Source organism: Camelus ferus, chromosome 18, assembly GCF_009834535.1.
Source record: "Camelus ferus isolate YT-003-E chromosome 18, BCGSAC_Cfer_1.0, whole genome shotgun sequence".
Taxonomy (NCBI): domain Eukaryota; kingdom Metazoa; phylum Chordata; class Mammalia; order Artiodactyla; family Camelidae; genus Camelus; species Camelus ferus.
The window spans coordinates 13276221-13292459 of NC_045713.1; the positions used below are offsets into that span (position 1 = coordinate 13276221).

Consider the following 16239-nt stretch of genomic DNA (forward strand, 5'->3'; position numbering starts at 1 on the left):
AACAAGAGCCTCAGTGGGTGGGCCAGCCGCTCCCCACCTAGCCTGGGAAGAGAGCTGGTCGGACCTCGCCCAGGGACCAGCAAAGCAGGGACTAGGTTTCTGAAACCCTTTGCTTGCTTTTTAGTGGAAATCAACCACTTAAGGACTACCTCAGGATGAGCGATTTAAGTAAGTAAGGGGGGAAACAGTCTTCTAATGGGAACTTTGGGGGAAACTTCCTTCTGAGGTTATCTACTTCTCTGTGTGTGCAGGAGCCCGGGGCGTTAGAAAGTCCTCCTCAAAGAACGGGCTCCCGGTGCAGGAGGGGCTGCAGCCAGCTGTCCGCCCACAAGGTCTTCTGAGCTGCGGGTCCCCAGGCGCCTCCCCATCCACCGGGAGGCTGGAGAAAGCGACGGATGGTGGGTCAGGGATGGCAGTTTTGCTTCTGGCACAAGCCAAGGAAAGAGGGAAAGGAGCAACAACTCAGCTGACACATCTGTTACGGTCTCCAGGGGGAAGAATCCAAAATAGGTAAAATCCCTCTGGGAACAGATGGACAGACGTTTCTTGGGATCCTCGATTCTCCAAAGACCTCCTGCTTTTCAGGACTGTAAACTTGGCAGCATGGAAGCCTCACCTGGGAGGCAGCACATCCAGGCCCCTTGTGGGTGTCAGCACAGACCCTGGCTGGGTGAGGGGTCTCCAGAGGTGGTGGCACAGACCCCTCCACCTCCGCACACTGCGCGAGCTGCCAGCCCATCAGGTCTGAGCAGGGCAGATGAAGATCCCTCCGAGCTCCGAGCAGCCTCACGGCTTAGGTGACTCGGGGCAGGGCACCCAGCGCAGGGCCTGGCCCCTTACTGGCCACATGTTCCATCAGTAGCAAACACAGCCCAGGCCCTCAGGCCTCGCTGGGTGCCCTGCACAGCACGTCCAGAGCCCAACCCCCAGCCCCAGCCTGCTCTGGTAGTTCTCCAAGTGTGGCCCTGACTTGCCAGGTCTGGACCAGGAGGGGTCTCAGCTGGGAGGTGGAGGTGTCCAAGGGGCCTCCCTGTCACGAGGCCCTTCTTTGATGAGCTGCCCTGGAGTGTCATGTGCTGGGGAACTGACCTGTTGGCTGGGGGGCGCCAAGTCCCCAAAGTGGGTGGCTGGTCCTGAACCAGAGGGTTGAGAGAGACAGCTGGGTCTGTGGGTCTGCTCTGGGCAGGCCTCCCCACCTCGTGAGGGAAGGTGGGGAGGATGGGGAGGTGGGGAGGGCGGGGGAGGGTCCTGGAGCAGGCCTCCAGAAGAAGGCCCCCCTGCCTTTCCTATCAGGAAACACATCCTGTTAGTGTCTGGCTGCTATTTGTTGCGGTTGGCTACGCCCTCCAGCTCACCAAAAACAGCCTCAAAAACAACCATTTCCTCTCTGCTGAGAGACAGGGGGAAAACGCAGGCGCGAGACACACACACACACACACACACACACACACACACACACACACTCACGCACACACGCTCTCGCTCGCCCTGCAGCTGCTGTCTGTCTGCTTTCCAGGACCAGCTGTTCCGTGGCGGAGGCACCAGCAGGGGCTCAGGCAGCAGAGAGGCCGCCGACGCTTGCTCATCCCCGTGGCTCCGCTCAGAGTCCGGCTCCACGTTGGTCCTGAGAGTGAGGCCCAGGCGTCCCACGCTGGATTCCTGCTCTTCCTTGGCCTCCGCCTCCCAGGAAGACGGCGCACTCACGACTCTGGACTCTCCCTGGTGCCCCTGCTTCCTCCCCGGGATGGGCAGCTCTGCAGGCTTCAGCTCAGGCCTGGCCCTGCTCCAGGTGCAGGAAGGAGGGTAAGGAGGGCCGTGAGGCAGGCTCACCTGCACCTGTCGCTTGGGCCTTCGCGACACCTCCAAGCATGAGCGGTGATGTCCTCTAGCTGCCCCTAGCCGCATCTCGGTTCCCCCAGTGACAGCAGCTGACCAGGACTGGGACTTTCTCCACGACAAGGGGCCAGCACCACAGTCTGAGATGACCGTTCAGAAAGTAGTGGCCACAGCTGTGCTGGTGGCCCTCGTATCTCTCGTCCTCAACAACGCGGCGGCCTTCACCCCCAACTGGGTGTACCAGACCCTGGAGGATGGGCGCAGGCGGAGCGTGGGGCTGTGGAGGTCCTGCTGGCTGGTGGACAGGGCCCGGGGAGGGCCAAGCCCAGGGGCCAGGCCCGGGCAGGCGGACGTGCGGGACTGTGAGGCCCTGGGCTGGGGCTCCGAGGCAGTAGGCTTCCAGGAGTCGCGAGGCACCGTCAAATGTAAGTCTGTTTATTTTCCCGTCTCCCTGAGAACAGCTGTGGGTGTGGGAGGCGTTTGCTGATGAGGGAGGGATGCTCTGCTCCCAGAGGCGACCATGGCCCTTGGGGACCCGGGCAAGCCCCAAGCTCCATGCCTGCCCTGCCCTGACCCCTTTGTGACACAATTCTTCCAGTGCAGGAGTGGGGCTTTTTTCTCTGCCATTATGCAGAGCTAAAGGAAGGATACGTTAACCAAACCAAGGAAAATACACTTTTTCCTGGTGGAAAATAAAGATTGTTAACAAGTAAAATAAACAAGAAGTTTAAAAACATGTGGCTGGGTTCCGACTTTATCCCGTAGTCGTCAGGGTCACAAGGCTGTGGGCAGTGCAGAGGGAGACCTTCTGGGGACTCGCTGTAGGTGGGACATCCAGAGGAGACTGGGGGACCGGCCCCTTCAGAGGGCGAAGAGCCAGCTCAGGCAAGCAGAGCCCTGGCTCCCTCCACCCAGCAGTCTTTTCTGGACCCTGCTTCGTCACGTCCAGCACCGGGTCTGTGTATGGCTCTGGAAGATGGGAACTTGACTTTGAACGCGGGGTCAGGTTTGAGTGTATGGGAGGGAAGGTTCGCAAATATAAAGACGCTGGCCACCTGACATGTCATCTACACAGTCACAGCGGCCGATGGGCAAAGGTCTCCCCCGAGATGACCCTTTAAAACTGCTATGAAGGTGTAACTGACAGGCCGTGTCACCCATGCTGAAGACAACACGTGTTCACAAAAATGTGGGCTCTGGATGGGCCTCTGCAGGCTGCTTTCAGAGGGCGCACCTCACCCAACACAGGTGTGACGTGCCTGGTGTGAATGTCCCCAACCTGCTGTGCGCTCGGAACCCTGACCCGCGAGGGAACCGGGTGGGGGACTCTCTCTCTACTTCACAGGGAAAGGAGGCATGTGGCTCATCTGAGGTCCCTTTGCACACAGAACCCCACGCTGCACAACAAGGGGTCTTCTGTCAGGAGTGGCTAGTATGCTAGCCCCTTACCGTTCCCCTGAACCCCCACCTCGTTTGCAAGCAGAGAGCCACAATCTCTCTTAAAACAGTCAAAGAACCCAAATGACTTCAACCTTTTCAGTGAGCTCTCAGAACCAGGGGCCTGTGGGAAGCTGGGTAAATCAGCTGAACTTGGGTCTCTGTGACCTGCTGGTCAGAGTGGTCCCTCTGGGCCCTGAGACTATTCTTAGGACCAGTGAAAGCCAGCGACCGTGTGGCTCCGCGTGACCCTCGCCTCTCCCAACCTCCTGTGTGCGCAGTGTCCCATGTGGGCCCAGCCCCTCCCCTGAGCCCAAGGCCTCCTGCCATGACCCCCAGTGCCATGCAGATGCCCACTCTGGGTGTCCCTCCCCTCCATCCTCTAGCTAAGCCGGGTCACATCAGGCCAGGAAGACATGGGCTGGGACGTGCTTTGCCTCCAGCCCCCCAGATCCACCCTGCCAGGTGTCCTGAGTACCCCGCTGGCCTGCCCTCATTTGCTGTCCCTCCTCGACCATCTGATATGCCTCTTGAACTGCCTTTAAAACAGCCTCCTGTCGTTAACGTGGCATTTGTGGCAGCTGACCCTTAACGATGCCCTGAGCATCATCAGATGCTTTTCCAAAACAAGGGAAAACGTCTACAGAGCTTCTTGTGAGTTGAGCTGAGGTCAGGGAAAGGAGCGAATGATGACCCTAGTGCTGACAACCTTCTCACCAGTTCCCTGGGACTGTGCACTGCTGCCCCTGCAGGTCCTGAGCTGGGGGCTTGTGGCCTTGTTTCTGGACCTACCGCCTTGTTAACTTTTACAAAAAACCTCAGCCCAGGCTTTGCCCACCATGGTCCAGCCTCCAGCCGGGCTAGAGATGGGGAGGAGGAGAAGGCGACCTTGTCCCTGAAATCACCCCTGTTCCATCCATCCCGAGCCCCATCTGGGGGCACCAAGGGGACGCGACTTGTGCTGCATCCCCGGAGAGCCAGGTCATCATAGAGATTGCAAACATCACATGGGTGGCCAGGGCATCCCTTGGGGGGATGATGACATGATCCTGCTGGCTCTGTGCCCAAGTCCTGGCAACGCCTGCGGAACTGAGCCAGACCCACCTGGCACCATTGGGCAAACACCTCATCACGTCATGAGCTCTGGTCAGGGCGTCCCGAGCATGATGCGTCAGGGGACAAGGCCTGGTCCAGGTCTCCCAGCTGCCCCCAGGTCATGCCTGGTCCAGTCCTGGAGGACAGGGCCCTTCCCACACACTGGGTCCCTGGGCATGTGTGGCGGCAGTGACTTTGTTACTGACCAGGTTGGAAGTCCAGGAAACTCATAGCCCAGGTTGGGGTTCAGTCTTGCTTTCTAGTCCTGATTCTCTCTGCCACTTTTCATCTCTCCATGTTTCCTGAATTCTGTCAGCACCCAAGTCCTTTCCCCAAAGTGAGGCGGGACACGAATAAATACATAATTAAATCTCCTTGAGACTCCTCCCTGCCGCAAGGTGATCACTGCTCTCTGTCTCCTGAGAAGGCAGGCCCACATGGCGCTGGGTGGGGACAGGACTGTGTGCACCATGGACAGCCTGGCCAGGAGACACTAGAGCCACATTCTCACGGGGCTCTTTAAAATCCAGCGCTGCAGCCTAGGCTATGCACACAGGAAGTGTGAGAAGCCGTCAAATGCCCGGACTTGGTGGGCACTAGCAAGGACAAGGCCCCTCTGGGTGGTCCAGATGAGAGAGTCTTCTGCCTCATGCTTTACATCCTCTGAGATCTCGGGCACCATAGAGCCTTGGACACCTGGTGGCCTGTCAGAGGCCCCTGCACAGTGGCTCGGAGGGTGGGGTTGCCACACAGAGCACTGATCTGGTATGTGGCACAGGGTTGTGCACTCAGAGCCGCCAGGGCCACTGGGAGGGCAGGGCGGTGGACCCCACGTGGGAGTCTCAGCTGTATGGCCTCAGGGCGCCACCACCCATACCCTGCACCGCAGACACTCCTGGCACAGCCAGTCCATTCTCGCACGTCTTTCCTGGCCTGCGAGGCTGAGCCTCGAAAACCGGAAGGACTTTTCTGGGCCTGGCCATGAATCCCAGCACTCCGCTCTCTGTGCTGTGGACATCCTTCGTGCTTTAACAGCCCTCATCTCTGAAGCCCATGGGGCATGTGCAGTGCCTGAGCATCACAGGCAGCATCACGCCCAGGCAGAGGCGCCATCTCTGTCTATCTGTCTGTCTGTCTTTCTGTGAATGCTCCTTGGGCCCTTGGTGCCGGATTCAGGCTACTCTGACCTCGCAGCAGCCCAGGGCGTCTGCCCTACAGTTCTGCCCGTGTCTACACCAGCCTCCGAGCTGGTGGTGCCGCCCCCAGGCCTGAGCAGCCAAGTCAACTGAGGCCTGGGATCGAGGAAAGGCCCAGCTGACCCTCTCTGGGGAAGTGGCACAGCGCCTCCGCTGGACTCCGCAAGCACTAAATGTGAATGCTGCCTGCCCACCGCAGAGCATGAATCAGATACCATCACCCCTGAAACCTGGGTTGGGTGGGGGCTACTTTTACAGTCTGGAAGGACCATGGGGAAGGGGCCTGACTTCACGCCAGACAGCTCTGCCACCCAGCATATAGGGAAACCGTTTTCCCTGAGGGACCTCTCGGTGACACCCCACCGCCACCACCTTTGCAGTTGGTCCTTGGGGCTGCCCGTCTGCCCTCTGCCCTGTGTACGTGAACGCCTTGCTCTGGGATGGGGTGCAGGTGGGGGTCGGGAAGGGGGCTGGGAGGCTCGATGAGACGAGGGAGGAGTCCCAGGAGGGGCAGGGAGCCCCTCCTGGAGCAGCCCCCTCAGTGCTGACCGCCTGCTTCTCTCCCTCCGGCCCCTGTAGTGCAGTTCGACATGATGCGAGCCTGCAACCTGGTCGCCACAGCGGCGCTCGCCGCGGGCCAGCTCACCTACGTGCTGGGGCTGACAGGCCTGCCTCTGATGTCACCTGATTCCCAGTGCTGGGAGGAGGTCATGGCCGCTGCGTTTCAGCTAGCGAGTAAGTACCCCCGCCTGGGCCCTGGGTAGGCAAGCTGTGGCTTCTAAAGTCATGGCGACCCCCCTGGGTCACCTCCCACCCCACCTGCCGCTGTGGGCAGAAGCAAAACAGAAACACACTGGGGCAGAGCACTGAGGGGAACCAGGTAAGTTTGTGTCTGTTTCCACGAGGCCCCCGGCCCTTCCCGTCTAAGACAGGGTGCCAGCACTTGGGGTGACGTGCTTTGCTTTCCAAAGTCTCAGCATCTGGTGTGTCCTTTGCTGCTCTTCAGCCCGTGTGGCAGGCGTCCTGGGTTCATGTTGCTCCCGTGAGGCTGCAGCAGCCTGCCGTCAGCACAGAGGCACATGGGCCAAAGGGGAGCGCCCATCTTAGCCCCGGCTTCCACTGCCATCCTGGCTAACAGTGGATGGGGAGTCCAGGGCACACATGTGGTTCCCAGCTGGCCGTCTGCATGCTCGGTTATAAAGGCAGCTGCCTGGGGCCCGGATGGGGTCAGCAAGGCCCTCCCTGGTGAGCAGCACAGACAAAGCTTGGAGAATCCGCTGGCTTAGGACCCCCCCCAACTCCCCAGCACACAGGGATGCACAGGCAGCACCACGACGAGACACCCAACCTCTTGCATTGTCACACGAGCAAGTTTGTGGCGGCGCAGGCCAAGACCAGCGACGCCTTGGACCATCAGTGAACGGCCCCTTAGGAACAAGCAGGAAGCCCCCTCGGCCTCTGGGGTCGACAGCAGGGTGAAACGGTCTGGGCCTGGGAGCGCTGCCAGCTTCAGAAGGCAAGAGTGGCATCGTCATGAACCATGAATGGAACTGTTCCCAGAGTCTCTGCACAGTGGTCACGGGAGCCACAGAGGCCGCCCACCCCGGACCCCAGGGAGTAGAGGGGCACCCTGCTTGTTCTCCTCCACCACTGCCCTGTCTCACTGGCCCAGGTTTAAGGATCATGGGAACCTGGGAGCTCAGGTTCTCTGCTGCCTACGGGGGACAGTCAGATGGGTGGACCGTGGGGCAGAGGAAGCCTGGGGCATCAGCAGCCGACTGCCGGCCATTCCCATGGTGAAGGTTGCCCATCCCAACTGTGAAGGTGCAAGTCCAGCACGCACGCGGTGGGAGAACGGCAGGAAGTCTGAGTGACTCACTCGGGGAATAATGGATCCCAGCCCTTATCTTTCTGGAGGAAAGCGATTTCCAGAATGCGGCTGACAGGCTGGCAGGTACTCCTGTGCTGGAAAGTGCTCAGGTGGGAATCGGAAATGGGCCCTATTAATAGAAGGCGGTGTGATCCTGGGCCAGTCACTTCCCCGAGACTGGTCGGACTGGGTCGCAAAAGCCCACCTGGCCGAGGCCCAGGAGAGAGCACAGGCTTTGATGTCAAAAAACTGGAGCCGCATCCCAGCTCCAGCACCCACTGTCCCCGCGGATGGGGCAAAGCCACACCTCAGCTCACTCAGCTGGAAAACGGGGTTGATTGTGAGAGTTAACGAGACACGTGATACGGGATCTCGGCCCCTGCCTCCTCCTTCCTCCAGGGCTGCAGGGAGATACGCAGACATTCCACAGTGGGAAAGCCACCCACGGCCCTCGACCTCAGAACTATAAACAGAAACGGTTTCCTTGGCCTCACTGAAACTACCCGTCTGTCTCACGTGGGATTATCTGAAATTCCGTCCCTTCAAGAAGGAAGTGGAAGATTTTGAAAATGTGATTGGAAATGCTGGATTAAAAACAGATATTTTAGCGGCACTAAAGAAATGAAAGTAACAGTTTCTGATTCTGAAAACAACCCTATCTAGGACAAGATGATCAGATCTTTCTTAAGAAATTTGAGCCACTTATTTAGAATTATTAGAAGAAACGTAGTTTAATGTCAAAACTGACATTTTACTTCTTGCAAACTCTTGTTTCAGAGCAAAATAGTGTTGCTTTCAAACAACAATTTTTAAAAAGTTGAAACAGGGGCACCCCTATTAACTAAAATCAAACTGTTTTGCAGTGGCTGGGAGAGGGGCGCTGCCCAAGGGCTCACAGCGCGGGGCGGCAGTTGGGTGGCGGCTGGGCAGCTGTCCTGGCCAGGTCGGGCTGGGGGCCTGTGCTCCCCTCCTGAGTATTTCCAGACCAGCACAGCCTCTGGAAAGGCTGGACCAGGCTTTGTAAAAACTGTCAGGCAGGCAGAAGCCAACGGAAAAAACCAGAAGCCCTGAGCGACACCTGTGGCATTTCGGACGTCCCTCTGCCTCCACAGGCCCCTCTCCCCCGGGTGTCCGACCGCCACCCCCAGCGGGTCTGCTGTGCCTGAAGAGGAAACGCACTTGGCCTGTTTAGACTCATTTCATTGACAAACAGAACAGAACGCAGCCCTGCGCCTTCCTTCTATCACACTGCTAATTTTAGAGTTAGGTTTTTTCCTGTGCTCCGGTCTGTTTTAAACAGTCAGGGAGAGACTGGAGGGCGCCAGGATATCCTGTCCCAGGAGGGGAAATGCCTGCTAGTACCTGTTATGCAAGAGAACCTTGAGTCCCCAGTGCTGCGGCCAGAGAGTGGGCAGGCCGGAGAGGTGCTCATAAAAGGGGGAAGCACGCGGGTTCCCCAGGAGGCCGGGAAGGCTAGGACCAGCCGGAGACAGCAATACCCCAGCGGGTGGGGACTCAAGGCGGGTGGGGACTTGAGGCCGGCTGCTCGCTCATTCATCCCATGGCCAGTCTGGGTGCGGGTCCACACTCGCATAATGCCTGGCCCGGGTCTGTGAAAACTTGGTCCCCTGTTGCTCAAAGCTGCAGCTCCAAAGGATCCCACCCCAGACGCCAGGGAGGACCCCGGGAAACACTGTTCTCGCAGGTTGACAACGTGGCCATCAGCCGTTTCTCTGGTTTGCTCTACTGAGCTCAGGCCACCACACACTAATTCTTTGTGGAGTTTACCAAGTGTAATTTAAATTTACCTTCAAGTTGCAAAAATTCCTTTCAGTCCCTTACTTCACCCCCAGCACGAGCTGGATACCCTTTGAAAGGACCACGCACACTCGGACACAGCCTGGGCCTGAGGCTAAGCCCTGCTGAGCGCCAAGCAGGCCTCACTGCATGTGCCCAGGAGACAGCACAGACACCACAGAGCAGCCATCCGCTGCCTCCTGGCCCAGCCAGCCCCTCCTCCAGGCAGGAGCTCCTCAGGTCCAGCTGTGAAGGATGACTTCAAGGGCGGAGTTTACCTGGACCTTGTGGGATGTCATGTCTGCTGGCTTCCTCTCTCCACTCTGGAAATCCTATGATATTTTTCTTATGATGGAGAACTTACAGACACACTCAGGGCCCCTTACTCCATGCCCCTGAGGACGCTGACTTTATTATCCTCAAAGATCAATTAGGGGGATAAAAGGTGGCTGTCTTGGCCTCTTGTGAGCTGCTGGGGATTCTGCTATTTTCTTAGACCTTCTTGTAGGAATACACAACTTTGTGTTTTTATAGTAAAGCAGTACTTCACTTGGCCTTGGGTGACTCGCTTTCCTGTCCTTTGGGCCCCTGCCCACCACACTCCCGTGGCTTCTTCTCTCCCACTCTCTGCTCAGGCACCACTTCAGAGCTTCAGCTCCCGCCAAGCCAGTGAGCATGTCAGCTTCTCCCTCCCAGACCTTCTCCCTTAGGGAGAGGCTCACAGATGTTGGAAACCCTAACCGCGGTCAAGCCTCGGGCACTCCAGACACATCTACCTGGAAGCTGTGGCCAGTACGAGCCATGGACGCCGAGGTGGGTGCGCTGCATGAAGAGCTCAGTGCTCAGCCCCACAGTCTCCCACCCATGCCCTCCATGTGCTGGACTCAAGAGGAAGGGCCTGTGACAGCCGGTGAGGCCCTAGGAAGCAGGCAGGAAGGAAGAGAGAGAGAGCGCTGGGAACCACACGGCCCACAGCGGCCGGCTCACAGGAAGGGGCTGTTTGCTTTGGAAACATAAGTTCATGAGGATGGAATCGACTCCACGTGCAGGAGTCAGTGTGTTTGCTGAAACTCTCCGCTTAGATTTGTTTCTGTACAAACGTTGACGGCACTGAGAGGTCTGGGGAGAAAACTCTTTGGGGACAACTCTGAGGAGAAAGGGGATCTTAATGTCAGGATGTGACAGAGATGGAGAACCCAAGGTTTCAGGAAAGCATATCAGAGTAAAAGGCTGGTTTGATTTCAGAAGGATGTGCACACTTGGCGAATATAGGCAGCCCCTGCCTCTCCATCTGTGGCTTTCCACTGCTGACACAGGATACACGCACAGTCCCACATCCCACGTGCCTGCTCAGTCCAGGCTGCCCCCGCTGGCCCAGGGCAGAGCCCGCGTTTCCCTGCGCCAGCCCTGCCGTGACATCCACCCTTGGCCCAACACCTGGGCCCACTGTTCCAGTTGGTTCTTTGTATTTTCCTGCTGCAGGAATAAATGTATATTTTTAATGTTAGGGAAACAAACCCCTTCTCTGACTGTTTGTGTTCCAAGTTGAACTAAAATAAAGCTAAAACCAACACTGGTCTTTATACAGAATAAAGTCACGCAGATGTAAATTTGGGTGACCTTTCTTCACACTGGGGTACAGAACTAGACTTTTCCTTCCTACTTCTCCTGGAGAGAAAAAAAAAGAAAGGCCAGCAAGAAGGTGCAGCCTCTGAGTGACGCCGGCTAGAGAATGAACACCCAAACGGCTTGAAACTAGTCCATGCCACTCACTGCTGAACCCTTGAAAAACTGTTTTCAGGACAAAGGACGAAAGAGCTGGGACTCAGCTTGTTCATTTCACTTTGTCAAAGTCACTCCATGAGGCTCCGTATTCATGCTGGCCCATCATCTCCATCACTTTTCCCACTGCATTTCCAGAACGTGGCTGTGCTGCCTTTGTGCACGTGAATTCTCACTTCTTTCATCTTGTAACATGAGAAACAGTCCTCTCCATTGTAGGTGATACAGCTGAACATATGGAGGAAGTAATAAACAAGAGTAAAAGGGCAACAAGAGAACAGCCTGCCCTATTTCCAAAAAACCTGCGATATGATCTTAAGAAAACAAGTAACAATGCAGTGAAGTAACCCTGAGACGCTGGCGGATGCAGGACTCAGGGCGGACGGCGGGGCCGCTCTCCCACACACACCCTGTGGAGGTTCCCCGCCTGGAGGGCCCAGCGGCCTCTCTGCGCTGCGGTCTCCTGGTGTCAAAGGCCAGGGCAGCCCAGCATCACCCTCCAGAGGGTTCCCCCAGCCTGTCCCCACACCAGCACATGCCTTCCCTACTCCCATACCACTGGTCCTAAATGCCTCCAACCGTGGTGGGTACCACGTCACAGTGATTATTTCATCCTCATGCCCAAAGAGGAACGCCAGTCCCCTGAAGACAGTCGCCGTGCCTCGCCTGGAGCGTGCTGCCCCAGCACCGGCGAGGGGTGTGAACAGGCCCTCTGACACAGGCACTGTTAACCAGTGCAAGTGGGCACTTTGGGAAACAACGGTCCTCCTCCTGCTTTGTAAGGTGCCAGCACCGCAGCACCTGCACTGTGCTGAGTGACATCTAAGCGATCCTTGCTCACAGTGTCCCGTCCCTCCGATGCCTTTTGGTCACTAGAAAGCTTAGGGGACTTGGTTGTGGAAGTGTTCACACCTTCTTTCCCAGGGTCCTCAATGCGTTCATTCTATTCTGCATTACAGAGTGTACTTGGATTTGTCTCAGTTCCCTCTGCAGTCCTTAGGGGGCAGCCTTGGGGAGGCCGAGGTCAATGGGTGGGCCCACAGACACATGCCATGACCGCCCAGCTGAGTGCTGACAGGTCTGGGGCAGGAGGACAGGAGGCTGCCCCCCTCCCCATGACGGAGCACGGGGACAGTGGCACCAGGAAAGGTCTAGAGAGGGAGGAACATACGCCCAAGGAGCAAGGCACCAGCACGCAGTGTGATGGAGAAGCGAGGCCAGACGGGTGGTCCAGTCAGGGAGACACGCCGTAGACATGATGTGACCGGTAGGAGGAAGCACCTCTAGAAGGTGACAGGCGCAGCCGTGGAAACGTGGAAACCAGAGGCACACTGCCAGCGTCTTGACGAGTTTCAGGAAGTGCTTGTTAATGGAAGAATCTAAAATGAGTTGTACTTCTGGAATACTCTAAATGCTTTATTGTGCACCTTGTGTGCAAAGGACTCAGGAGATATGTGAGAACTGCTGAAGACACATGAGGGGACTCTGAGAAGCCCGTGCGCCCTGCTCCCATCCCCGGCGATCGCTGCCCACTGGCCAAGCTTGTCTGAGCTGCACAGGGGAGCCCCTCTCCTCCCATGGCTGGCATCCCAGCACCTCGTCTCCCACAGACGTGAGTTTCAGACGTTGCTGATGTGGGTCACAGTCGTGTTTCCTGTGACGTGCAGGGATCTCACTCGGGCGCAGTCCTGGGAGTGGGTTGTGGGTCCCAGGGCCACACAGCGTGTCCCAGCTGTGCTCTGCCTCAGGCCAGGTCCAACTGGTCAAGGTCTGACCCGAATCCTAACCCTTCCAGTCCTGGGCCAGCTCCTTCAACCAGATCCTACAGTCCACAAGTCTCTGCTGAAATGTAATGAATGCAATCAAAGGCGTGAAATTCAAGGTTCTGTCTGTCTACCAGTGACGGGAACCAACCCCAAGTCTGACAGCGGAGTGGCCCTGGAGGCCACGGGAAGCCCGGTTCCTCCCTCTGGTTCCCTTCTGATGAACGATGTTGCAGAACTGAGCTGAGGCCATGTAACAGATTTCTAAACGGTTCCTATAACGCGTACAACCCGAAAGAAGGCTTTAGTAGAAGGGAGCACAGGGGGCTGGCGTCTGATGAAAAGCAGTTTGGGTCAATTCCTTGCAGCTGCGTTGGTCCCTGACACCGCCCATCTGCTGGCCTTTCTCACTTGCCCAGAGGCTCCACCTAGCCTTGCTGGGCACCCGTCAGCCAGTGCTCTGACCCTCTCCCCTCAGACACAGGCTGGCCTCCTACCTCACTCTCCCCTGTCCCATCCCACCCCCATCCTTACAAGTCCTATTGAAAGAAGGCATAACAAGCTCCCTGACTGGCAAAAAATGTCCAAATACACAGTAAAAATGAGGGGAAACATAAAGCACTTTCATTTTCATTACACAAAACACAGGCCCTAATTCCTCTCCTCACTAACGCAAAACTTGGTGACACAAAATCATGGGCAGAGGACGTAGTCCTCTCTGGGAGAGCAGAATGCTAGAAGTTTCTTCTTGTCAGTGTGCATGACAAACAATTATTTTTAACAGAAAGGAAGTATCCAAAAGCTTTCCGTATATTAAAAGCCCCACAAAGTACCATGGAGAATTAGCACAGGGATTAGTCACTGTCACCATTGTTTAGGATGTGACCGAGGCAGATAAACGTTTAAGTCACACTTTCTGGAAGGCACAAAGATGGTGAGACTGTAATGCTTGTGTTTTGAGAAAACTCCAGCTAACCTATGACACGGCCATCAGAGCTGTCAGCTGGCGTCACTGCTGCCCTCTGCTTGGACTGTGCTGGGCTGCACAGGACCTGGTTTCCTGAGGAAAGCAGGGGAGGCCATGGGGGTGGGGGGACCAGCATGAACAGACGTGCGGATGTCACAGGGCAGGGCAGGTAGACGGATGGCAGTGGGCAGCTCGGCCTGGCCAGAGCCCAGGGCAAGGGTTGTGGATGACTCTGGGAGGGACTGGAGAGCTCCCTCTGGGCTATTACATGTCCCAAGAACCTGTGTCCTTGTCAGCCACTTTGGGTTTCAAGGCTCAGGCTCAGCCAGGTCACCACCACAGAGGGCGGGGTGCTGGCGGAGCAGCCAGGGAACCCTGGGCCCCCCAGCAAGTTGATGATCTTGGGGCACGAGGAGAGGCGGCCACTCGGACCAGCTTCCTGGGCAGCTTCTCCTCTGACCAAGCCATCAAGGTGTCCAGCCCACATTCAGGCCTAAACTCTCTCAAACATCATCCGCCAACAGATCCAGGGCGTGAAATCCTGCTTTTCCTATTTTAAGAACTAATACAATCAAGTCTTTGGAGCTCCTAAAAGATGAAACTTTGAAAGCGACAATGTTATGGCATCCACAGCTGACCTCGTGGGAACAGGCTAGTGTTAACAGGGCCTCAGCAGGACGCTGTCCACAGTCCTGGACGGCCCCTGCCCACCCTGGTGTCACTTCGGAGAGAAAGGGGTACGGAGGGAAATACACAGGGGACCGGTGTAGGGAGAGGGGGACATTCTAGAACCATCTGCATCTATTGAGAAGGGAGAGGAGAAACCCATCCTCCCTGAGTGGGCAAGACCCTAGGCTGGCTCAAGTTTTGAAAGAAAATCTCTATCTCCTCTGGAAGCAAATACTAAGGATAAAAAAACTTTTAGAAACAGGAATTCAAACTAAGTTAAATACCAATCTGAGTTGTTTCTAGATAAGACTTTGAAAACTTCTGCGCTCGCTTTCACTTTGAATAAATTAAGCATCTGCAAGTCGGAGAGAACCTTACACAGTCAGTACTGGACTGTTGGGTGAGGGAAGCTGGTGTCAGTGTCACTTCATGGGGAGGGCAGCAGGTCACAGGAAGGGCACGTGAGCCCCCTAGAAATTATCCAGGGCCAAGATTATGCGGATGCAATCCAAGCCCCTAACAGCCACCAGACCCAGAGGTCCCACAAAAGGCAGCTTAGCCCTGAGGCACCGGCACCGTGAGTCCAGTTGGGGTCGCCGCCCACGGGGAAGACAGAGGGTGGGCGGGAGGAGACGCGGACACCGGCCCCACAGTGGCCTCTTCAACCTTCTCCTTCTTCTGCAGGTTTTGTCCTGGTCATCGGGCTGGTGACATTCTACAGAATCGGCCCGTATACCAACCTGTCCTGGTCGTGCTATCTGAACATTGGCGCCTGCCTGCTGGCCACCCTGGCTGCGGCCATGCTCATCTGGAACATTCTTCACAGGAGAGAGGACTGCATGGCTCCCCGGGTGATTGTCATCAGCCGCTCCCTGACCGCACGGTTTCGCCGTGGGCTTGACAATGACTATGTGGAGTCGCCATGCTGAGGGTCACTGGGAGGCTGCTTGGGACTTCCCCCACCTTGGGGACAGTGGAGGAAGTGGGGTGCTGCCTGTGAGGAGCTGCGACTTACGTGGTTTCCTTATAAACATATGTTCACTACGTTACACACCAACCCGGTGGGGATCTTATATCGCCCACGCCACCCGCCCCCTCCCACACTCACGCCCGCTTCCTGCCAGCGCTCGGCCCTGGGAGCCCTGCACCTGAGAAGCACATGCACCTGGCACTCCGCCTGGGTCTGAGAGTAATTTATCCTGCACCTGCCAGGAGGGGCAGCCACAGTCATATTTACTTTGGTAAAGCAGAACTCGGGGAAGATTTTCTTGAACTGTCAGTGATCTTCCTCCAGTGACTCAGAATTTATAGTCAGATGGTTACGGCTTTATGACAGGATTGTGTTAGTAATGTCCATTTTACTCCTGATTATTTTCCTAAGTTAAAATAAAATGCAAACCTCTCACCACAGTTTAAGACTTGTTTTATCCGTAACACTGCCACGCAGTAGAAGGAATCTGGCCTGTTCTCTCACAGTTTCTGTGGGCTGGCAATAAGGGAAGGGCTGATGCACTGCAGAGGTCGGTGGGGGCGCAGCTGTGGGTCCCTTGTGCCCTCACCGTGTTTCTGTTCAGAAATCCACACTCCCACAGACCCTGAACACTGTGGCCACACAAGGGCAGGCCGACGATTGGCAAAGTAAGAGGGCGAAAAGTTCACTGGCTTAAAAAAAACTCAGACTGGCTTACTTTTTTCCTGTAGAAAAGTCTTCAACCTACCGGCCAAGTGCTTGGTGGGCTACAGAACGCCTTTACAATACCAGCCTGGCTCACACCACCCTGGGCCTAACTCTGTAGGAGCAGGCTCAGCTGTGACCCCCAAATGAAC

At 56.5% G+C, this 16239-nt stretch overlaps 2 protein-coding genes across 4 annotated transcripts in view; one reads left to right on the forward strand and one right to left on the reverse strand.

Annotated features, from left to right (window-relative positions):
- The window catches only part of IFT140 (intraflagellar transport 140), a 69650-nt gene that overhangs the window by 14939 nt on the left and 38472 nt on the right, over positions 1-16239 (reverse strand). The window lies entirely within an intron of this gene.
- On the forward strand, positions 1383-15822 carry TMEM204 (transmembrane protein 204). The gene is made up of 3 exons (XM_032460100.1): positions 1383-2261; positions 6144-6299; positions 15097-15822. The coding sequence occupies exons 1-3, from the start codon at positions 1982-1984 to the stop codon at positions 15339-15341; spliced, it is 681 nt and encodes a 226-aa protein (XP_032315991.1). The 5' UTR covers positions 1383-1981; the 3' UTR covers positions 15342-15822.